This window comes from Rhea americana, unplaced genomic scaffold (genome assembly GCF_003343005.1).
Source record: "Rhea americana isolate MKP2758 unplaced genomic scaffold, rheAme1 scaffold_2, whole genome shotgun sequence".
NCBI classification, from domain to species: domain Eukaryota; kingdom Metazoa; phylum Chordata; class Aves; order Rheiformes; family Rheidae; genus Rhea; species Rhea americana.
Window position 1 is genome coordinate 6,160,225 of NW_028186149.1, and position 18,491 is coordinate 6,178,715.

An 18,491-nucleotide genomic window follows, 5' to 3' on the forward strand; every position below is an offset into this window, starting at 1 on the left:
ATGGCTGCTGATAAATCAGAATGTGAATAGGGCTTAATTTCTTTCACCCATGTTACTTTCTTGGCTACAATTTTATTATAAAAATAAAAATTCTGCTTCAAAAAATAGGGGTGTTGTGACTTATAGGAATGCATGAAAGTCCATAATAACCTTGCTTCTCTGAAAAGGTATACATTCTATGAGGTGCATTGACAAGAGTAGAGTCTATAGCACCAGAAGTAACTAGACTGCTGTAATCAATGTTAACCGCATTGATGAATTCAATTTTAGGCACTGCATTTCAAAAATAAAACAGCTTAAGAATGCACTACTGATAAGAGTTTTCCACCTCTCCCTTTCAAAACTGTTTTTATGTTTCTTATTTTTATTGTTATTCTTGTATACATTTCAGAATTAGTCTTTTAAGCTGCAATTCATTGGACTGTTTAAAGAATATTAAATCAATTTTTGCAAACTGATTTAGACCTGTCATATTGTTATAGGTGTATGGATGGCCTTGATATTTTAATCAGTTTCTCTATGATATCTGTGAATAATGTAAAATACATTAAGTTTCAGCTGCCATTTCCACCTTCATAAACATTATTTCTACATATATATCTCCAGTTTCCACTCATATATAGTGCAGGCAGGTATCTGCTGTGAACAGGAAAAAAAGGAGTCCTGTTTTCTTTTATGTAAAACTTACATTATGGAAATAGCTGGTCAGAGATGATGTGTTACAGAGTTGTAAGATATAGGGGAAGAACGAACAGAGCCTTAAGGAAGTGTATTTCTTTCTTGAGTAGTTCTACAATCCACATGTGAAACAGMTGATCATTAGAATAGGCCCTCAGTGATTCTCTTATTATTTACCAGTATCAAGTATACAAATGTTTTGATGAGTAAATTCCATAGAAGAATTACCATCTGACACTGTTCCAGGAAGTGGAACAGACCAGTTGGAGAGCTGGAGTTAGAAGAGACCTCTTCATTAATTTCTTGTTTATGATATTTATGGACCCTTTTTATTTTTTCCTTAATCTGTAACTCACCAAATGGTAACGCAAAGTAGACATCTAGTAGGATCTCATGTGAAGTTGGTGTTTTTGTGCCATGGATCTCGCTTCCATTTTTTATGACTTCCGAGTGTAATGTCCACCAAACACCTGGACCTTCCTATGAAAAATATCCTGAAAATTACTTGGGTAGGATTTATAGCATTACCCACTTTTTCCTGAATCAAGGTTCCCTTAAGTCAATGGAAGTCTCCTTATGACACTAACAGGCTTAGGATCCATTCTTGATTTTTCCAACTTTTATTTAAGTAGTTTCTAAGACTTCAGGTTCTTACAGATATGGTATTTGAAAAACATTTACTCTACAACAAATTCATAAATAGGCAAATCCACATTAAGATGAGTAAGATGCAAGAAACATGTATATTGAAAATTACTCTTTATGAACTGAGATCTTTGAGTTCCCYTTTGACTTGATGACAAACAAGCAGATTATAGCAAGGCTGACACGATCAACATATGACAATAACCAATCCAAAAAACAACTTTTGAAGCAACTCAGGAACTAGAAAAGTTCCGAAGCGGCCTAATTATAAATAAAGGCTCAGAGGGTCTGAAGAAATTAAGAAAACACCGACTTGCATGTTTTATATGTTTAAAACTCTAGTGTTAACTATTACGCCACAATCTCAGTGCCAGCAATTGCAATTCAACAGCAGCTAGGGTTGTGGAGCAATATAACTTGCCTTGGGGCCTGAAATAGCTTTTGGCAGCTGTGGTACAGAGCAACTTCTAATTTAAACAGGAATCATCTTTCCCTGCCTCCACTCTCTGAGTAGAATCAATAAAATGTCAGTTCAAAGTATATATGAATAATCAGTCCCTACAAAAAAATGACTACTGGACTGATAGGGGATTCCACAGAAGGGATTTTTCTTGATTTGTTCTCTTATCTCACCAATTATCTTTTCTTTCTTAAAAAAAAGTTTTAGAGTTTTTTTTTTTTTTTTAAAAAATAAAACCCACGGACTACATGGAGTAAAGATGATTCATGAATGGGATAACTGTGGAGTATTAAGAGTAAAGCAATTTCTTACTTTTCTTGAGTTCATACAACTTCACAGCACCGGCAGGTAGTTTCAGTATCTCCATACCCCCTACATGCAACCTTCTTGTGCAAGTAGCCTACTGAAAACATGGCTGCTCAGTAGAGCATTCTGGTGACTAATTGTTTTTACGTTGGACACAAAGTAGTTCTTGATTTGACTCATTTTCTCCACACACCCTTCTCCCTGTGCCTAGTTTACCATTAATTTCATCATTATTATAATGGGTCAAATTTCTTTTCCTCTTTGAAACAGTAGCATTTCCCCTGAATGACAGAATAGTGTTATGCCTGTTTTACTAAAGATTTACCCAAGGTCACCAAAGATACAGGCCAGGAAGCTTAATTTGAAGTTACCTTGCTCTAACCACATAAACCAAACTGCCTCTGMCTTACTAATAAATAATGAGTGCATGTGAACTTTAATCCACTTACTGAATTATACCTCTTTGAGTATGAGCCATTACTCCAGGGTATGCGGCTAATGCCCATCAACTGTCAGTTTAAGAGTCACATACACATTATGCCTTAATATCACAGCCTGAATGAAGCAAGTGACACAGAATTTTACATTAATTATGCCATTACAGTAGTTGTAGCAACTAAGAATGCCACTGGATTTCACTTCAAGTCTTTTACATTTCCACAGAAAGTCAACTTACATCTGTTGCATGTTCCACAGTTGCAAGAGGAATCCATAAAATGCCTAAAATGCTATCCCAGAGCAAGCCTTTCTTCCAGAGTTCTATAATGAACCCCTTCGCATCAGCACTGATTTCACTAAAAACAAATACAAAATCAGAGATTTGAAACTATGAATACATAAAGCATAAAACTGAAAATGCAGTCCCAACTACTCTGTTCTCGTATAATACCTTGAATTAGTAATTTATAATACAGTAATTTTGTTTTCAGTGAACTCAAAACGTGAAATAACTGTCATGATACAACCATTAAACTAGGTAAGCCAAGTCCCAGGAATCAAATGTTCAGGATGATTCCTACAAACTGATGAGCACAACAATTCTGCTGGAAATATGTAGCACAGAAGTCTCAATTATCTTTACTTTGCTACAAGACTTGGACCTATTGGATACAACCTAGAAAGACAACAGGAACAGGAAGTGCATTTGTCTCAAGTTCTTCTGAGCAGCTTCTGCATATACAGTTTGTTATCTCCACAGGATACTCATCTCCTGAGGACACCCTGAAGTCACCTGCATTCTCAGGTTCCACTGCAGCTAACTTATTAGCCACAGGAGTAATATAATATAGCTAGCCTTCTGTCAGGTGATTTCTGTTAGGTGAAACTGGAATCCACAAAACTAGAAGCAGTCATTTTGAACATAAAACTCAGAGGAACATTTTCAACAAAACTAAGATTTGGCAATACTGGCCAAGACAGTACAACAGACAGGCAGCATGCGCCATCAGCTACAGAGGATTTCTAATGGCATGGGAAAACTTCCAACCTTCCACACAAAAATTCAAGAGAGAAAAAACAGACTGAGATTAGGAACTAATGTAGTTCCTAATCTTGTTCTCACTGTAAAGGAGAGAAGATGCAAGAGACGTTTGGATCTTATTCCCTTCACTAGAAGTGAGAAGCTACATAATATAAGAAAATTATAATGGGAAAACTGCTCTTGACTTCAAGAGTTGTTTCTGCAGGCCTTGTTTTTGTTTTACTTATGATATATACACATTTTACTAATAACTGTTTTCTGACCATGACACAAAAAAGATCACACAACAACTATACTTTTGTAGGAATTTAAAATTATTTTTTTGCCAGGCCTTATGGCTCACCAGTGATGTGAAACTAAAACTAATAAACAAAAAYGCAAGTTATTTCCATACAAAATGTCTGACAATCCTTTACATTTTACTATAAGCAGTTCTGTAAATATGACACATATTAAGTAGACACTGGTGTCTGCAACTGACTGATATGTAATCTTCATTTGTTTAAATTAAGTATGAAAACTAATCAATAACCGATTTGCATGGTGTAGCATAGTGAATTAGTGTATACTCAATTTTATCAGAGAAAGAACAAATGAAATCTGAGAAGAGCAAAGTACCTTTGAGACAGGTACTGGGCCTCAACACAATGCTTTTTGTTAGAAACATGGTGGACAGCTCTAACTTTTTCAAACTGTTGTACTTCTGTGGTTAAATAGCTATAGTGAATACAGCATTTTTTCGTTCAATTTCTCACTTTACAAATACATAGAGGAAGGCAGACTGAAAATTTCTATCTTCAGAAATTGTTTGACTCCATCTTTAATACTKTTGTATCGGTAACTTAAGAATAAAACCGTACATTAAAACTTTAAACAATATGTATTTTCAAAAAAGCAAGTCGGTAGTTTTTGTTCAATGGAGCAGTTTTTCTTTCAAAAAGAGAAGCAGAAAGAACCTTTAAGAAAAGGGACTAGAATAAGCAAAGGGTCTATACGAATGTATTTGTAAATGCCTACTTATAATGCCTTTTAAAAAAGTCTGTCCTGTCGCACAGTTGAGTAAGYAGTATATGGAGCTACAGCAAACTCAAAATATTTCCTCCAACTTTTAACTAATTTTAATTACTTCACGCTAGAAAAGTGCTTTAGTATTCTTTGGTAACATTTACATTACAAACTCACAAAGTAATCTTAATAAACTGTTGATTTGCACTGATTTTACAGAACACTCACTTATGTACAGTATGATTTAAAAGAAAGCACTTATAAAGCAGAAAAACTAATCTATTAAATACCTTAATGTGTACCTCAAAAATTGATAGGAGAGGCTACACATCCATTCTGAAATAGTATTTAATGGCCTGCTGCACTAAAGGTAACAGATAGAGCAAATACTGAAATTTAATCATCTACTAACTAATACACTCTACATTGTCACCCCAAAGCCCCCAGCACCTTATGAAACTATTATGTCTGTATCATTAAAGTGCTAAAAATTGTTTCACTACATTATTATATAATAGTGACTTCTACACCAAAACATGGTAACATTTTCTACAATTCACAGCTGCAGTGGAAGAATGGCATTTATTAAGGCTAGCTATTGATACGGAGAATAAATTTCCTTAATATTCTCAGAGATAGGCTCCTCTAGTCTGGCTAATTTAGGCTGCAGCTCTGAAGAGTGCTTGAGAAGTCCAATGACTGTGGAAGAAGAGGAAAGAGACCAAGTTGAGCTTTGGTTGATGTTAGCCTTTTTTCAATAACTCTGATCCTTCTTTATATCCAGACATAAAATGGAATGCAAGGATGATAAATGTTGACTTAATGTAAATAAGAGACCAGCCCTTCAGTTACATAGTGTCTAGCTAAGCAAGCAAATACTCTACTGTAGATCTCTAAGAAATCAGTTGCATGACATTAGAAAAGCTCCTAATTCAATTAGTAACTTTAGGAAAAAAATTCTGATGAAATTAAGGACTTAAGGAAGAATATAAGCACTATGAAATTTACTGAAATACATCTGTACAGCAGAAGAGAGGGAAATCTTAAGAAATGCTTCAGTTAATACAGTACAGAATTAAATGTGGTGGGGTTATCCTAATCAAAATGCTAGTTTTGGTAAACGTACAGCTTGTTAAAAGGCTTTTTCTTTTTTTATAGCTTCGGATGACCAGAAAGTGTGCGTGTGGGGGGAAATCTTCAAAACAAAACTCAATCATTTGACAAAATACTAAATTAGATTTAAAATAAAAATTGTAGGAAGCATATTTTTCAAAAATAAGTAAAGCCAATTAAGTGTTTAATTCTGTAAAATATTTCAATCGAGTCCTGAAAAATAAAACCTCTGTTGCCTCAGAAAAAGATACGGTAACAGAAAAAGATTTGTGCTGGGAGAAGGGAGGGGTCAAAAAAGGTGGAGGAAAGGACCAAAAAAAAGTAGAGATCAATGCCCTATCTCAACATCTAATAGGGTTAAATATTTAATTCTTTTAAATTGCTTTGAAATTGATAGTTGAAAGCAAGATTCCTCAGAATGTCAGTGTTTATGTATGTGCTTGCACCTATCTGGCCAATGAGGGATATGTAAGGCTATCAAGTACAGAAAAGGAACAAAGAATGGATAACAAGATGGAAAGACAAATCAAGGGGGCAAAGATTTGCAGGCAGAGATGAGAAACAGTACAAGTCAATAAGTAAACTACCTAAATGGATGAATAAATGGACAGAAAAAGCATGAATTATATATAAAGAAAATCAATCAAAACAAAAATGAAGTTGCATAAGGATATTCAGTTCTGCTTCTCTCCTCCCATTCCTTCATTCCTAAAAAATAAAATGAAATTAAAGAATTGAGATAAAATATTTTCTCTCCCTTCTTGCCTACTAGCCTTGGTCTGCAGTGTGAGTGGCTGAATAACCTGCAAAACTGACTTTTGTTCTGGTTCATAGAACTAGCCGGAGACATTTGAGCTGCATACTCTCTCCTTACCTGTATTTGTCAGTCTGTATTTGGTCTGAGATGTTATTAAATGTTCTAAACCATTTAGACAGTCAAGTCAACACAACCAATTGATAAGAATTCCCTGTTACTTACAACATGAAGTCCTGTTCCCAGCAAGGTTTACTTCCTCTTCTGTCTATTGTAGTGCTTTTTAAATTTTGAACTTTTAAAACAACATACGTGTGGAATGCACCTGAAAAGAAGTAACCAGTACATTTAYTTATACTTCTAGTTTATTTTATTGTTTTTTCTAGAAGCTAGACACATTTAACTTCACTGCAGTAGAGATTTAACTCTAAACCCTAAGCACAGATTTGAAAGGCACATCTGAATGTGAATTTTCTTGTATTTGAACAAGAAAATCCTTATTATTTCTAATGGGATTATAACAGGAAAATCCCTGTTTATCACAGGTGGAAGAGAACATAATCCTAAATGTGAACAAGTATTTGGGGGATCAGCTATGAGATATAGCTTCTCGGAATATTAATCCATCTCCCTTGACAGATACTGCATGCAACCAGTAAACATTCCATTTCTGCAATTAGGAATTCTTTGGCTTTCAAGTGATACAGCAATACCGGTGATTGGCTAATTGGGGCTTATGTTCAATTATGGTAAAGTCATAGATGCAGTAAGGCTTTTTCATGCCTTTGTGAGCRAACCTAGTTCTATTCATAGATGCAAGAACAAACTGGGCTTCAGATGCTGTCCCAAATGAACTCAGTTTCTGTAAATGCACAGAAAGAACATTCATAAAATTGGACCTAATCAGCAGACAAAAAAACCCTGAAGATTTTTGAAAGTGCATAAAAATATCCTTAGTTAAAAAAAAGCAAGGAAAAACTATGGGAATGCATCACCCTTTAGGGCTTACATAGGCATCTAAAAAGGCCAACAGCATATTATATTGTCTTGATGGCTAYCGCTGTTCAGAAAAGCTTCTCAGCTTGCATGCACAAAGCGCATTCTACATTAGCCTCTAGCAGCTTATATTAGGATCAACATCAGCGTATTTTTAAAGAAAGACTTTGTTTAGAAGAGTTCTTTACAAACTATACGTGTGAAATGAGACCAAGAACATWAGTCCTTTTTGAGTTGTCTGTATCACCCAAAGGTAAAACATTCAGACTGAGTAGGAGGGGAGCTGTTCCTGTCTACAATACAGTCTTGAATAGGTTGTATCAAATTTCACTGCAGTTAAAAAGCCTGCAGGGAAAGTGTTAACTTTGTACATCCTGTATGTAGAGCTTCCTGATTACAGCTAAGGACAATGTTTGATATAAAAACTAAAAATATGTTCTGTAATGGGAACTACTTGTTTCARAAAAAGTTATCTACTTTTTTATAACTCAGTGTACCAGTCTTCTCAAATATACCTGTTCTTACACTGAACAAACTATTGATAAAGTCAATATAGATTTGGAAGTCTGATGACTTATTTAAAGTATCCACAATACATAATTCACATATATTCCTATTGCACATTCTGTGTAACCAAAGAAAACAAAAAGTAAAGTTTGCAAAATGTTTTCTAGTTGAAAAATTTGTTTTCCATTTGAGGGCTTGCAAGTCATGGCTGTTAAATTTCCAAAGAATTCTTCATTAAATGACTTGGCTGAAATCTTCCATCTTTAACTCCCGCCATGTTGAGCGCCACTATCTAGATCGAATTTTCAATCAAAACCACAACAACCTCTGACAAAAATCATCTCCTTTAAATGCAACCATGACTGACAAGATGCAGATCAATGAAATAGACTACCAGAAAAAATACATATCTGAAAAAAAATCTCTATTATATTCACATTCAACTCTAATTTCATTTACATTTGACAATTTCATGCCCTATGTCACAACAATGTATCACACCAGCATTCAAACCTGACCACCTTCCTGCCTTTCCCCACCTCATTTTCTAGCATAAATGAGTACATTTAAAGAAATTCCATCTGTCTGTATTATTATATTTTTCCCTTTCCTAGAGCTTTGCCATTTGCCTTTTCAAACCACTAGTTCTCCAGGAGCTCCTTGCTCCTTGGCAGCTCTTCTCTGGATCTGGATGTCTCCCTTCACTACTTCACCACTCATTTATCCTCTTCAGATTTCAGGAGATATACCAAGTGAGAAAGAGGACTAAAAAATACTGTTTTCTAAATAATCCCCTTAAAGAGTAACAATGTCAAGAGTACATGCTATTCAGCATACTCTGGCAACACAAATAAGCTGACCCAAGAAAGTATGGCCAATTATCAGAGTATATCATTCAAGCTTCATTACCTGTTATTTACGGYGTTAACAAGTGCTATACAACATTTAAAGGCCAACTGAAAATTATTTAACTTGTAAAAAAAAAATGTTGTTTGATAATCATCTTTTGTAAATTACTACCTCTTGAGTACCAGTAAGATACAACATTTACTGAACCCGGAAGAATCTCCTTCTGATAGCATTAGGAATTTAACAAAAAAAAAGACAAATTCAGACATTTCTTCAATCTATACTTCACAGTTTAAATACCAATGACCATACTTTCCAGCAAACTAGCAGAACCATGTCCCAAGCAAGCAGTTTAACCTGTGCTGGTTCAGGTGATGTCTCCTTTAATCCAGGTATCTTTGAATAATTTGCAGGAATTACTTAAATGTCATAGCCAGACAACTACTGGCAAATTTTTCTTCACTGATTAGTTGATTTATCAGTTTTTYCTAAGAACTAATAACAGCACAGCTCTTGAGGGGTTTATCATCTATGTGTGAGAAAATTCTGGCTAAGTAAGGCCTTTCTTCTCCACTCTTTGGCTAAATGTTGGTCCTTGAGCCAGACTTACAGAATCTGGGGCAGCTTGATTTCACTGATGTTTGTTTCATAGGGCCTATACCTGATCTATACAGCTGTCAGTCAATTATGCATGGGCTTCCATCTGTATCTCCTCACAGGAAAAACGCAGCACCATCTCCTCCTCACCCTGGTGATGCTAAACCCTGCATTCTGCTTATAATCAAAATAATTTCTCTCAACTCATGATGTAGTTAGGTCAAACCAGATAAAATTTCTTTTTAATGGAAATATCCTTTAAATAGCACTAACTTATGACACCATAATTATTAGCACTGAATAGATTGTGCAAGTCTATAACCTGGATTTTATGAATAATTTTTTTCTCCCATAATTTTCTTTCCTTATTTGTTTTACATTGAACACTTGAAGAAATGGGTGTCAGTAGTCCTAGGTTTAAATGATCATTTAATATGCCACATACATTCTTTTCCAAGAAAAGAAAGCATAAATCAGAAATTAAAGAGAAATCAGACTTACCAGCTGCTTCATTCAACCTTCCTTTTTTCACTATATAAAAAAAAGTAATTGATTATATTCAAGTAATGTTTTGATGACTCTTGCAGATTTTATTAAAAAAATAAGGATTTCAGTAGTTTCAAGAATTCATCACTATAAATGAAAATTATTCTTTAATCACAATGATGTTTTTAAGATAATATGATTCCTCTGTAGTCTTGAGGGAAGAGGAAAAATGCAGAGAATCTCTGCAGTTTACACAAATATCCTCCATAATAATTATACTGATTAGTTACAAGAATTAACTTGAATGGCACAGGAAACCATGCTCAGTAATGGCACCAGTAGTAATTTATACTAGACATTAGCAGCACATCAGAAGTACTGCTTTCTGTGCCATGTTTAGTGTTTGTAAATATATGTACTGCATTGAGGTTTTCTCCTATCAACCAGTCAAAATAAGAAACAATGATCCCCAAATTGTTAGAGCATTTATGATGCAGCAGGAGATATGTGGAAGCGGAGATGCACTCCAATGTTATTGGAAACATTTGTTACCAAAGTGGTGCAACAGGGTRCACCTGTAGAGTAAAACAGGAGTGTTGAGAACCCAATATTCATTCCACATCTACTTCAGAGATTTTACTTCAGACTCTCTCTACTGTCATCCCATAGACTGCATGCTCAATAACAGCTGGAGCAGATGAGGCATACTCCTAGAGTACAACTTTCTGTTGAGTTTACTTGAAAAGGAATATGATTTTTGCCCCTCAAACTCCTTTGTGATGCAAACTAAGTACAATTGGAGAAGAGCAGTAGCTTAATTTCAAAGCCAAAAATAAAAGTATAGTATATATGCTTCCTTTGCCATTTGGAATAAATATACACCTGTATATACACATACAATTGTCAGGACCATGTATTCATCTTCTGGCGTGTGAAAGATAAAAATTTAAATATCCTCCAGTAAGTGATTTGAAGTACAGACAGTAGATTTGGGGTACTCCTTGCCAAAGGATGTGATGGTGCAAGAAATCTAAATTAATTCTAAAGGAGACTGAAAACTATTTGGAAGAGAGATACACCAGGGGTTGCTAAATAGAAAAAAAAATGTGTCAGGATCAGAAATTACTCTCAGATGAAAATACACAGAGGTTTTGAGATTTCTGTGGATGGGGGATAATTACATATGCTTGCCATTTCTTCCTCTACCCTGTATGTCTGCTAAAGGACACTCAATACAAGCCAGTTAACAGTCTGTTTTTCAGTTCTTACTCCTAAGCAACAGTTCTACCTAGCAAGCTGTTACACAAATGGAAGATAACACCTCCCAAGCAGAGCTCTTCAGTGTACTTTGACAGAAGACTGCTCAGCTACTGAATTCTGAACAGATTTGGACTGAATGAAGAAGGGGAGCTGCTCAACCTCTAAAGACTGAAGCAACTCTGGGCATGCACTGAAATACTTTGATATCATTGAGACCCATGGACTTCAGATTCTTCTATGGCCAAGAGGCAAATACACAGAAGTTTCATTTCAGACATAAAAATCTTCCACTGGATCTGGCCTTCACTATTCACTTTTTTTTTTTTTTTTTTTTTTTTTAAAACATGAAAAAAGCATAAAAGGAAACTGAAAACAGTTCCAAAAAAAAAAAAAAAAAATTTGTAAACCCATAAACCCAGTGTTGTCCCTAGGTACCTATGTAGAATATCTCACTCAGCTGCACAAATGCCACTACTTTTAGTATTATGACCACATACTATATTGCAACAGCCACCAATCTGAGGTCAGATGTCATCAGAACTAAGAAAGCAAAATTTAATACTTGACAAGTGGCAGCACCGCCTGTAAAGAGCATTAATTTCCATTACATTAGAGATGACTCCTGTTATGAAGAGGGACTGTATAAAAACAGTCTTCGTACTTAATTTTGACCTGCTTACAATGATTTCCAGAAAAGCGTGCTTGCTCTGTAAGTATAATTATGTGTTCTCTGTCTGCCAGTCCCCTTAGTTCAATAATTCTGTTTATGACTAACAGTAYTGTTCTCATTACTGTTGCTAATTCTTTTGCTTTAACAGTAATAATAGTGGCAAAAAGCCATATAATTCTAGTAACATGCATATGATAACAAATATATATGGAATAAAATGCCACATGAATATGGTACATGGCTTGCAGCAGTATTCAGAATTCTGTCTATATGGAGCTTCCCAGGTATCAATTAATTGGAGTGCTACAATGGTATGCACAAAGAGACATTAAAAAGTAGTGCTTCCTCTTGCTTGAAAAGGAATACGATCAAAAAGTCAATGGATCAGTATTTAGTCATTCTGAGTAAACGAAATAAGAGGTAGTATGATCTTGAAATAGAGATAGAAGGGGATGATCCTGAGATGTTTCATTGTAAGTTGAAAAGAGATGAATATCATGAAAGCTGAATGCTTCTGTGTCAGCCAGACGAGAAGCTAAAACAAGAGCTATAAAATTCCATTAACATTTAATGTTTCCTGTCACTATAGCTGGAAAAGAAGACTACTCAGCAACTACCAAATTTCTCACTCCTTAGAGTTCCATTACTAGATCAAATGTAAGTGCAACCACAGGGCTAAAATTCAAACTTTGAAAAGACAGCACGCATGACTGCCAACATGTTGTGGCTGAAAACTCCATGACTTAGGAGGGCAATGGGATTGTCACTCTAAACTTAGTTGTGCTTTGGATTTCAACAGTTGTGTCTTTGACAAAGTGCACAGGTATACTTTCCTCTTAATGACGCTATTTTCTTCCTTTGTATTTCTGTTAGACTCTAGAGCCCAAACAAAGAAAGGCTGTGGCCTCTGATCCTTGTGCAAAACACTCAGTTTTACAAGTCCAACAAAGAAAGCACGATCAATTACAATATGGCATGAATACTCCCCTTGTGCTTTGTGATGCCTTAGGAAAATTGTTATCTTCCATGGCACAGATTCACCTGAGTTAAGGCAGTTTCATGCAAACACAAGAGTGATTGGTGTTGATGCAAACTGTCTGAACTCCAGCCGACAAGCAACAGAAATTACTTAAGTTACAGATCTCATAAACATTGCTTCCTAAATGTTACAAGCCTCTGCCAAGAGGAAAATTTATTATATATACACACACATACACACACACACACACATATATATAAAAATAAAATACACACATTGAAAGGGAAAAATATTCTCTTCAAATTCCTTTAAGTGCCAAGAAAACTAACAGTACCACAGAATCCACCAGCTATATAATTCTATCATTTTTACATTTTATAAACTGGTTAATAGTCAATTTATACTGATGTGTCTGTTCTACAGACMACGCAAAAACTTAGTAAGTACACAAATACTACACTAAGGGCAAATTGGAGGCCAGGTAACCAGTAATACTACCCATCATCTCAAAAAGCTACTTCAAAATTCTTCTCAATAATAGATTCGCAGTGATTACTCAGAAGATTCACAGATAAAACAATTTCTTATGTGCAATCAAATAAAGAATTCACTACTACATATTTATTATGCCTGATAGAAGACATGCCTTTTACTTCACCAACTAAAAAGTAAAAAGCATTCCAAATTCTGACTTTAACAAATAGAAGTTCCACTCCACAGTATTGCTTTCACTGATGAAGAATGCCCCAAAGCTAATAGTATTTGACTCATACAGTCACAATACCTACCCAAATCTAATCTTGTCATCATTTTTGATCAAGTGTATGACTAAAGTCTGTGAAATTTAGATTTTTTAAAAAGTAATCTTGTATTTTCCTACCCTATCAATACACACAAGACAGTTCAGAGTTAAATTGAATGAAACAGCTCCAAACACTGCAGCAGTTCAACCACTCTGCAAGTGCGCAGTTTACAGACTGCACTTGCTTGGCTTCCCTTGAAGCAAGCACTGAAAGAAATATTCCCATTCATTTTAATTACCAGCCCACATCTGCAGTTYACTAAGGTGCTTTTTTATAGCTGCCTACTACACATTTGCCACATCTGTGAAGGAGCTTGCTTGATAAGAAAAACCTACCTTTTATAAAGAGAAGTTCCATTCTGGTAGAAAATTATTTTAAAGAAYACCAATTAAAGTGATCCTCTTTTTTAGAAATAAAAATAGTTGGCTTGGTGAAGATTAGATTAGTGTTTTCCCCTGTTTCCTCATTGCGAGTGTGCTTGGGTTTCACTCTTCCTGCATGCTCCTCCCATGCTTTGCATGGAGGAAATACAGCCAATTGATGGACTGGACAAATTCTTCCTCCCTCTATATATATATATATATTTGCTGAGATGGAAGTGTAGAGGAGAAATACTACAGTTGTTTTCTCACCTTCTATCCACTATATGTAGCTGTCTCTAGGCTAAATACATTTCTGAGTGTCATTTTTGCAAGCAGTAACACCAGCACATAGCAACTATTTTACTAAGGACATACTCTTCTTAGTTTCTTAAATTCTTGAATTTTGATTTTAATACATTCAAAGCATCTGAGGTGGAACACGGAAGGTTTAATTTTTATTTACAGGTCCGCACACTCAGAATCTTTCTTTTACTACATCAGCTACAGCTAAACATACATAGGGTTAGTTTTCTAAAATAAAGCACAAATAAATATTAAACATAAGGAAATACAAGCTGAATTTTAACTTGCTTCATGATTTTCTTCACTTTTGGCACTTGTTATTTTTCAATAATTAAATATGCTCTTGCAAAGTCATAATATTTTACTGTAATACTCAAAATGGCCTGAAATCACTATTGAAAGCTATGCTGTTTATGACTACTTGTTTAGATTAATGTTGTAGTTTATTTTTAATTAGATTCATCATACATTTTTGTAAAATATAACATTTGACTTCTTAAGCTGTTCAATCTGCATTGTATTGTAAACACAGCTTTTGGTCTTAGATGTTAAAATCCTTAGAGGAGCGACTGAGCAAGTGAGCGTGCATGTGGTGCTGGGGAGGCATAGACCYGAATTCAGTATCTAGTGAGTGGCTGCCTACAATTCCAGGGAACTAGATCTGACAGCCAGTAAGGTCAGAAATCATAGAATCAGTAAGGTTGGAAGGGACCTCTGGAGATCATCTAGTCCAACCCCCCTGCTCAGCAGGGTCACCTAGAGCATGGTAGACAGGGTTGCATCCAAGTGGGCCTTGAAGATCTCCAGAGAAGGAGACTCCACAACCTCTCTGGGCAGCCTGTGCCAGTGCTTCGTCACTCCCACAGTGAAGAATTTATGTTCCAATAGGAGAGTCAACAAAATTCAGGACAAAATTTATTAAAAAAATCAACAGTCACACTGCAGAATGTCTATGGTCTTGAATTTTTTGCTACATAAGCGTTTACTAATGTTGTTATATTCTTGCATAATAGCATCATCCTAAAAAGTTGTTAACACACCACTTTTTGGTATTCTCTTTTAAATTAGTATATTTGCATCTGAATTTTATTTATTCTGAACAAGTTTCCCACAGCAGTCATGTTCTCACAGCCAGAGTCTCACTTTATGCAAATGATGAAGTTCCACTGAAATTAACAAAGTTAGTCTGATTTATGCTGGCTGAGAACCTGATCCTGAGCTTGCATTTGGCTTAAATAAAAAAAAGTCTACTTGGAGAGAAAAAAAACACCTAATCACTGCTCACTTAAGGTTCAGAAAACAGTACTTAGAGTCCACACTAAGCCTTGGCATAACTCAAAGTTACACAGCTGCAGCTCTGACTTCTCAATCTATGGGACATTGCCTCCTCTTCTTTCCCTTCTACCTACCTTCTCAGGTACCAGGGCCCTCAACATGGAATCCTGAGATTCTCCTACACTCTGACAGGGTCTGACTGCAGCACCCTCAAAAACAAACATGTTTGTCCAAGAGGTGCCAAGTATTACTGCATCTAGTATCTAAAAGTCACCTATTCTGAAATTAYGAGTTAAGTGATCATAGAGTTTTCTTCAAACAGGGATAATTCAAACTTGAATATAAAAAGAAGATATCTACAATAATAAGAAAGTTATAGTCCATGTAAATACTCATTTCTGAAAGAGTTCCCTTATAAAATTCATTTTTGTACAAAATATCTGTATTTTTAAAAAGCTCAGTCATGGAAACTGTTTGCTTTTTAAACTTTAGACAATGGCTCCATTTGAGTGAGTGATCACAAAGAAAATGCACAAAGGACCATCACCAGCCAGATGACACTTCCAGCTGGGAAGCAAACTATTAACAAAAATGTACACAATGAAAAATATTCACTTCCTTAGAGTCCCTTCAGTTCTCTGGCTCTAATAGCTAGAACAGTCACTGTGGTTCATTTACTTCACTGTGAGGTCACTGTTGAGACTTTCTCATATAAACAACTAGGAATGATGTTATGGCAGTAGGGTGGGAAGTACACAGAGAACACCAGAACAGAGGCTGAAGGTTGCCCTGTGAATTGAGAACAGGGTATGTGCAAATGCTCCTTCATTTGGAAAAACTGTTTATTATATTTAACAAAAAAGTAATGGAAAGCAGTAGGCTGGAACAAGCTGTGTCAAGATGATGTTTGAGTAAAAGGCATGAGAGCAGAAGCTGCAGGATAGCAAGTATGTTTCACAAAATAGTTTCTGTACTTTTAAGCAATTACCTTACTGCTTAGCCATGTCTTCCCTAGCGTTTTTCTCTTCTGATATTATCACTTCTTACTTAATGCCTGATATGACATTTAGGACTAYAATTTCACTGGAATTAAAATCTCAACACTGCAGATCCAAACATAGAATCAAGAACTTACAAGCATTGAAAAAGGAAGCAAAAGGAATCATTTGCCTTGCATTTCTATCTAAACCATAGCAAAACTGTCCATACTTTCAAGGCCAGTGTATTTTAGTAGAAGAGAGTGATCAAGAGCAGTGCTGTTATTAAGGATGTCAGCTGACATCTGACACAGTGCAATGATCTGCTTCCAAACGATATATCTATTTATTTTTGTAATGCAAATTCTCAGCTGATCAAAAAGGTATAGTTTTTTCATTTCTGTGAAATTAAGCTTTTTCTAGTGAGGATTTGTCTTATGTATTATTTTTTACTACTTGTCTTTTCTGCACTTGAATTTATATGGCACATATTAGCAAACTGAAGCCTGCCAGCATTGTTCCGTTAACTCATCAAAAGCAAGGAGATTTCAGCCTGATGATTTATGTACTTGGCATTAAAACTACATATTGTTCTTCTCAGGAAGTTCTTTCTCTACAGGATACTTGTAATACAAATATGGTCATGAACCCATGTATTTTAATACAATATATTGCATACCAAAGACAAGGAAAAGGGCATATCTGAATACTGATTACAATAACATGTGGAACATCTCAACTCTCACAGAAAAATGGAAATAAGCAGAGTATTTTAAAAATTCTTTTTTGTAGTAAAAAATTGTGGAGAAAAAAATTCCTAATTTTAATTTAAATTAGAAGTATGCAGTGCAAGAGCAAAATCTCTTGCTTTCCCAATATTTCAATTTAYGTATATATTTTTAAATAACTTCTCTTTGGAGCCCTAACATTTCACCTTTCCTTCTAAAACTGGCTTGAAAAGCATTACTTAGATTTTGCATATCAATAAAACAAGTGAGCTGAATTTTGATCTGATCAACACTCACAATTACCTCAAACTAGCACATGAAGCAACATGCCAGCCCTCATCAARAGATTCAGATGAACTGGTTTTGGCCGTTCCCTTGAAGTTAATCATTGCCTTAAAATAGAAACTAGTGTGAGAAAGTTTATTAGGGGAAAAATTTTACACAGTCTTCAAATCAAATTAATCAAAAAAAATCTTTATCATCACTACTATGATCACAGTAAAACAGAAAGCTGAAATAAATGATCAAGAAATGAACCAGTAAAGTCAGTTTTCCCAGCTAGTTCASTTCTGTCTTTTAGAGATACAGGTTTTGCATCCATAGATGTATACTGTAATTTTCAAGAAACTCCGTAAGTAATAGAAGACAGAAATAATGAACTTACTAAYAAAATACACTACCAAATACTTTGTCAAAGAGATAGAATGCACAGAAAAAAAAAAATCAGCTGATTTGATAGGAACTACAAATTAGATCAGTTCAGTCCTTGCCTCCTAAAGAAAATATGCACAACTATGGCTAGGGACAATAGTGAATGTTTTCTGGGCTTCACAGGGATCATCTTGACAAATGGGCTTGATGCACTGGGCTTATTCTGTTTCAACAAGAAACAAACGAATTGTCATTCTTTAACATGTTACATATTATTAACCACCAAGTATATACATATGAATTCTAATGAAAGATCTATTCACTCAGATTTTGGAGATTAATAACAAAAAACAAGCCACAGGAGTAAAAAAAAATAAGTTTTAACAAAGATAAAACTAACATGTCACATTTATATTCAACATGTCTTATATGTTATATTCACTGGAATTAATAGGTTATTAGGCTAATAATAGGTTTAACTAGCAGCTCTTCTCTTATTCTATCACAGGAAAATGGTGTTTCATTTATAAACAAACCATAAAAGCTTAATATAATAAGCAAACCATTCCACAAATCTTGGAATGTTGAAAAACTCAACACCTAGAGT

The 18,491-nt window shown here is 35.0% G+C and overlaps 1 protein-coding gene across 1 annotated transcript in view; it reads right to left on the bottom strand.

Annotated features, from left to right (window-relative positions):
* LOC146596646 (protein unc-13 homolog A-like) overlaps positions 1-14,042 on the bottom strand; it is a 63,628-nt gene extending 49,586 nt beyond the window's left edge. Inside the window, exons 1-5 of the mRNA XM_085303379.1 lie at positions 13,924-14,042; positions 9,892-9,921; positions 6,667-6,766; positions 2,766-2,883; positions 1,035-1,158 (exon numbers count right to left, since the gene is read on the bottom strand). Of these exons, the coding sequence (XP_085159505.1) occupies positions 1,035-1,158; positions 2,766-2,883; positions 6,667-6,766; positions 9,892-9,921; positions 13,924-13,945 (394 nt within the window). The 5' untranslated portion in view covers positions 13,946-14,042. The remainder of the gene's footprint in view (positions 1-1,034; positions 1,159-2,765; positions 2,884-6,666; positions 6,767-9,891; positions 9,922-13,923) is intronic.
* Positions 14,043-18,491: the final 4,449 nt, after the last annotated feature.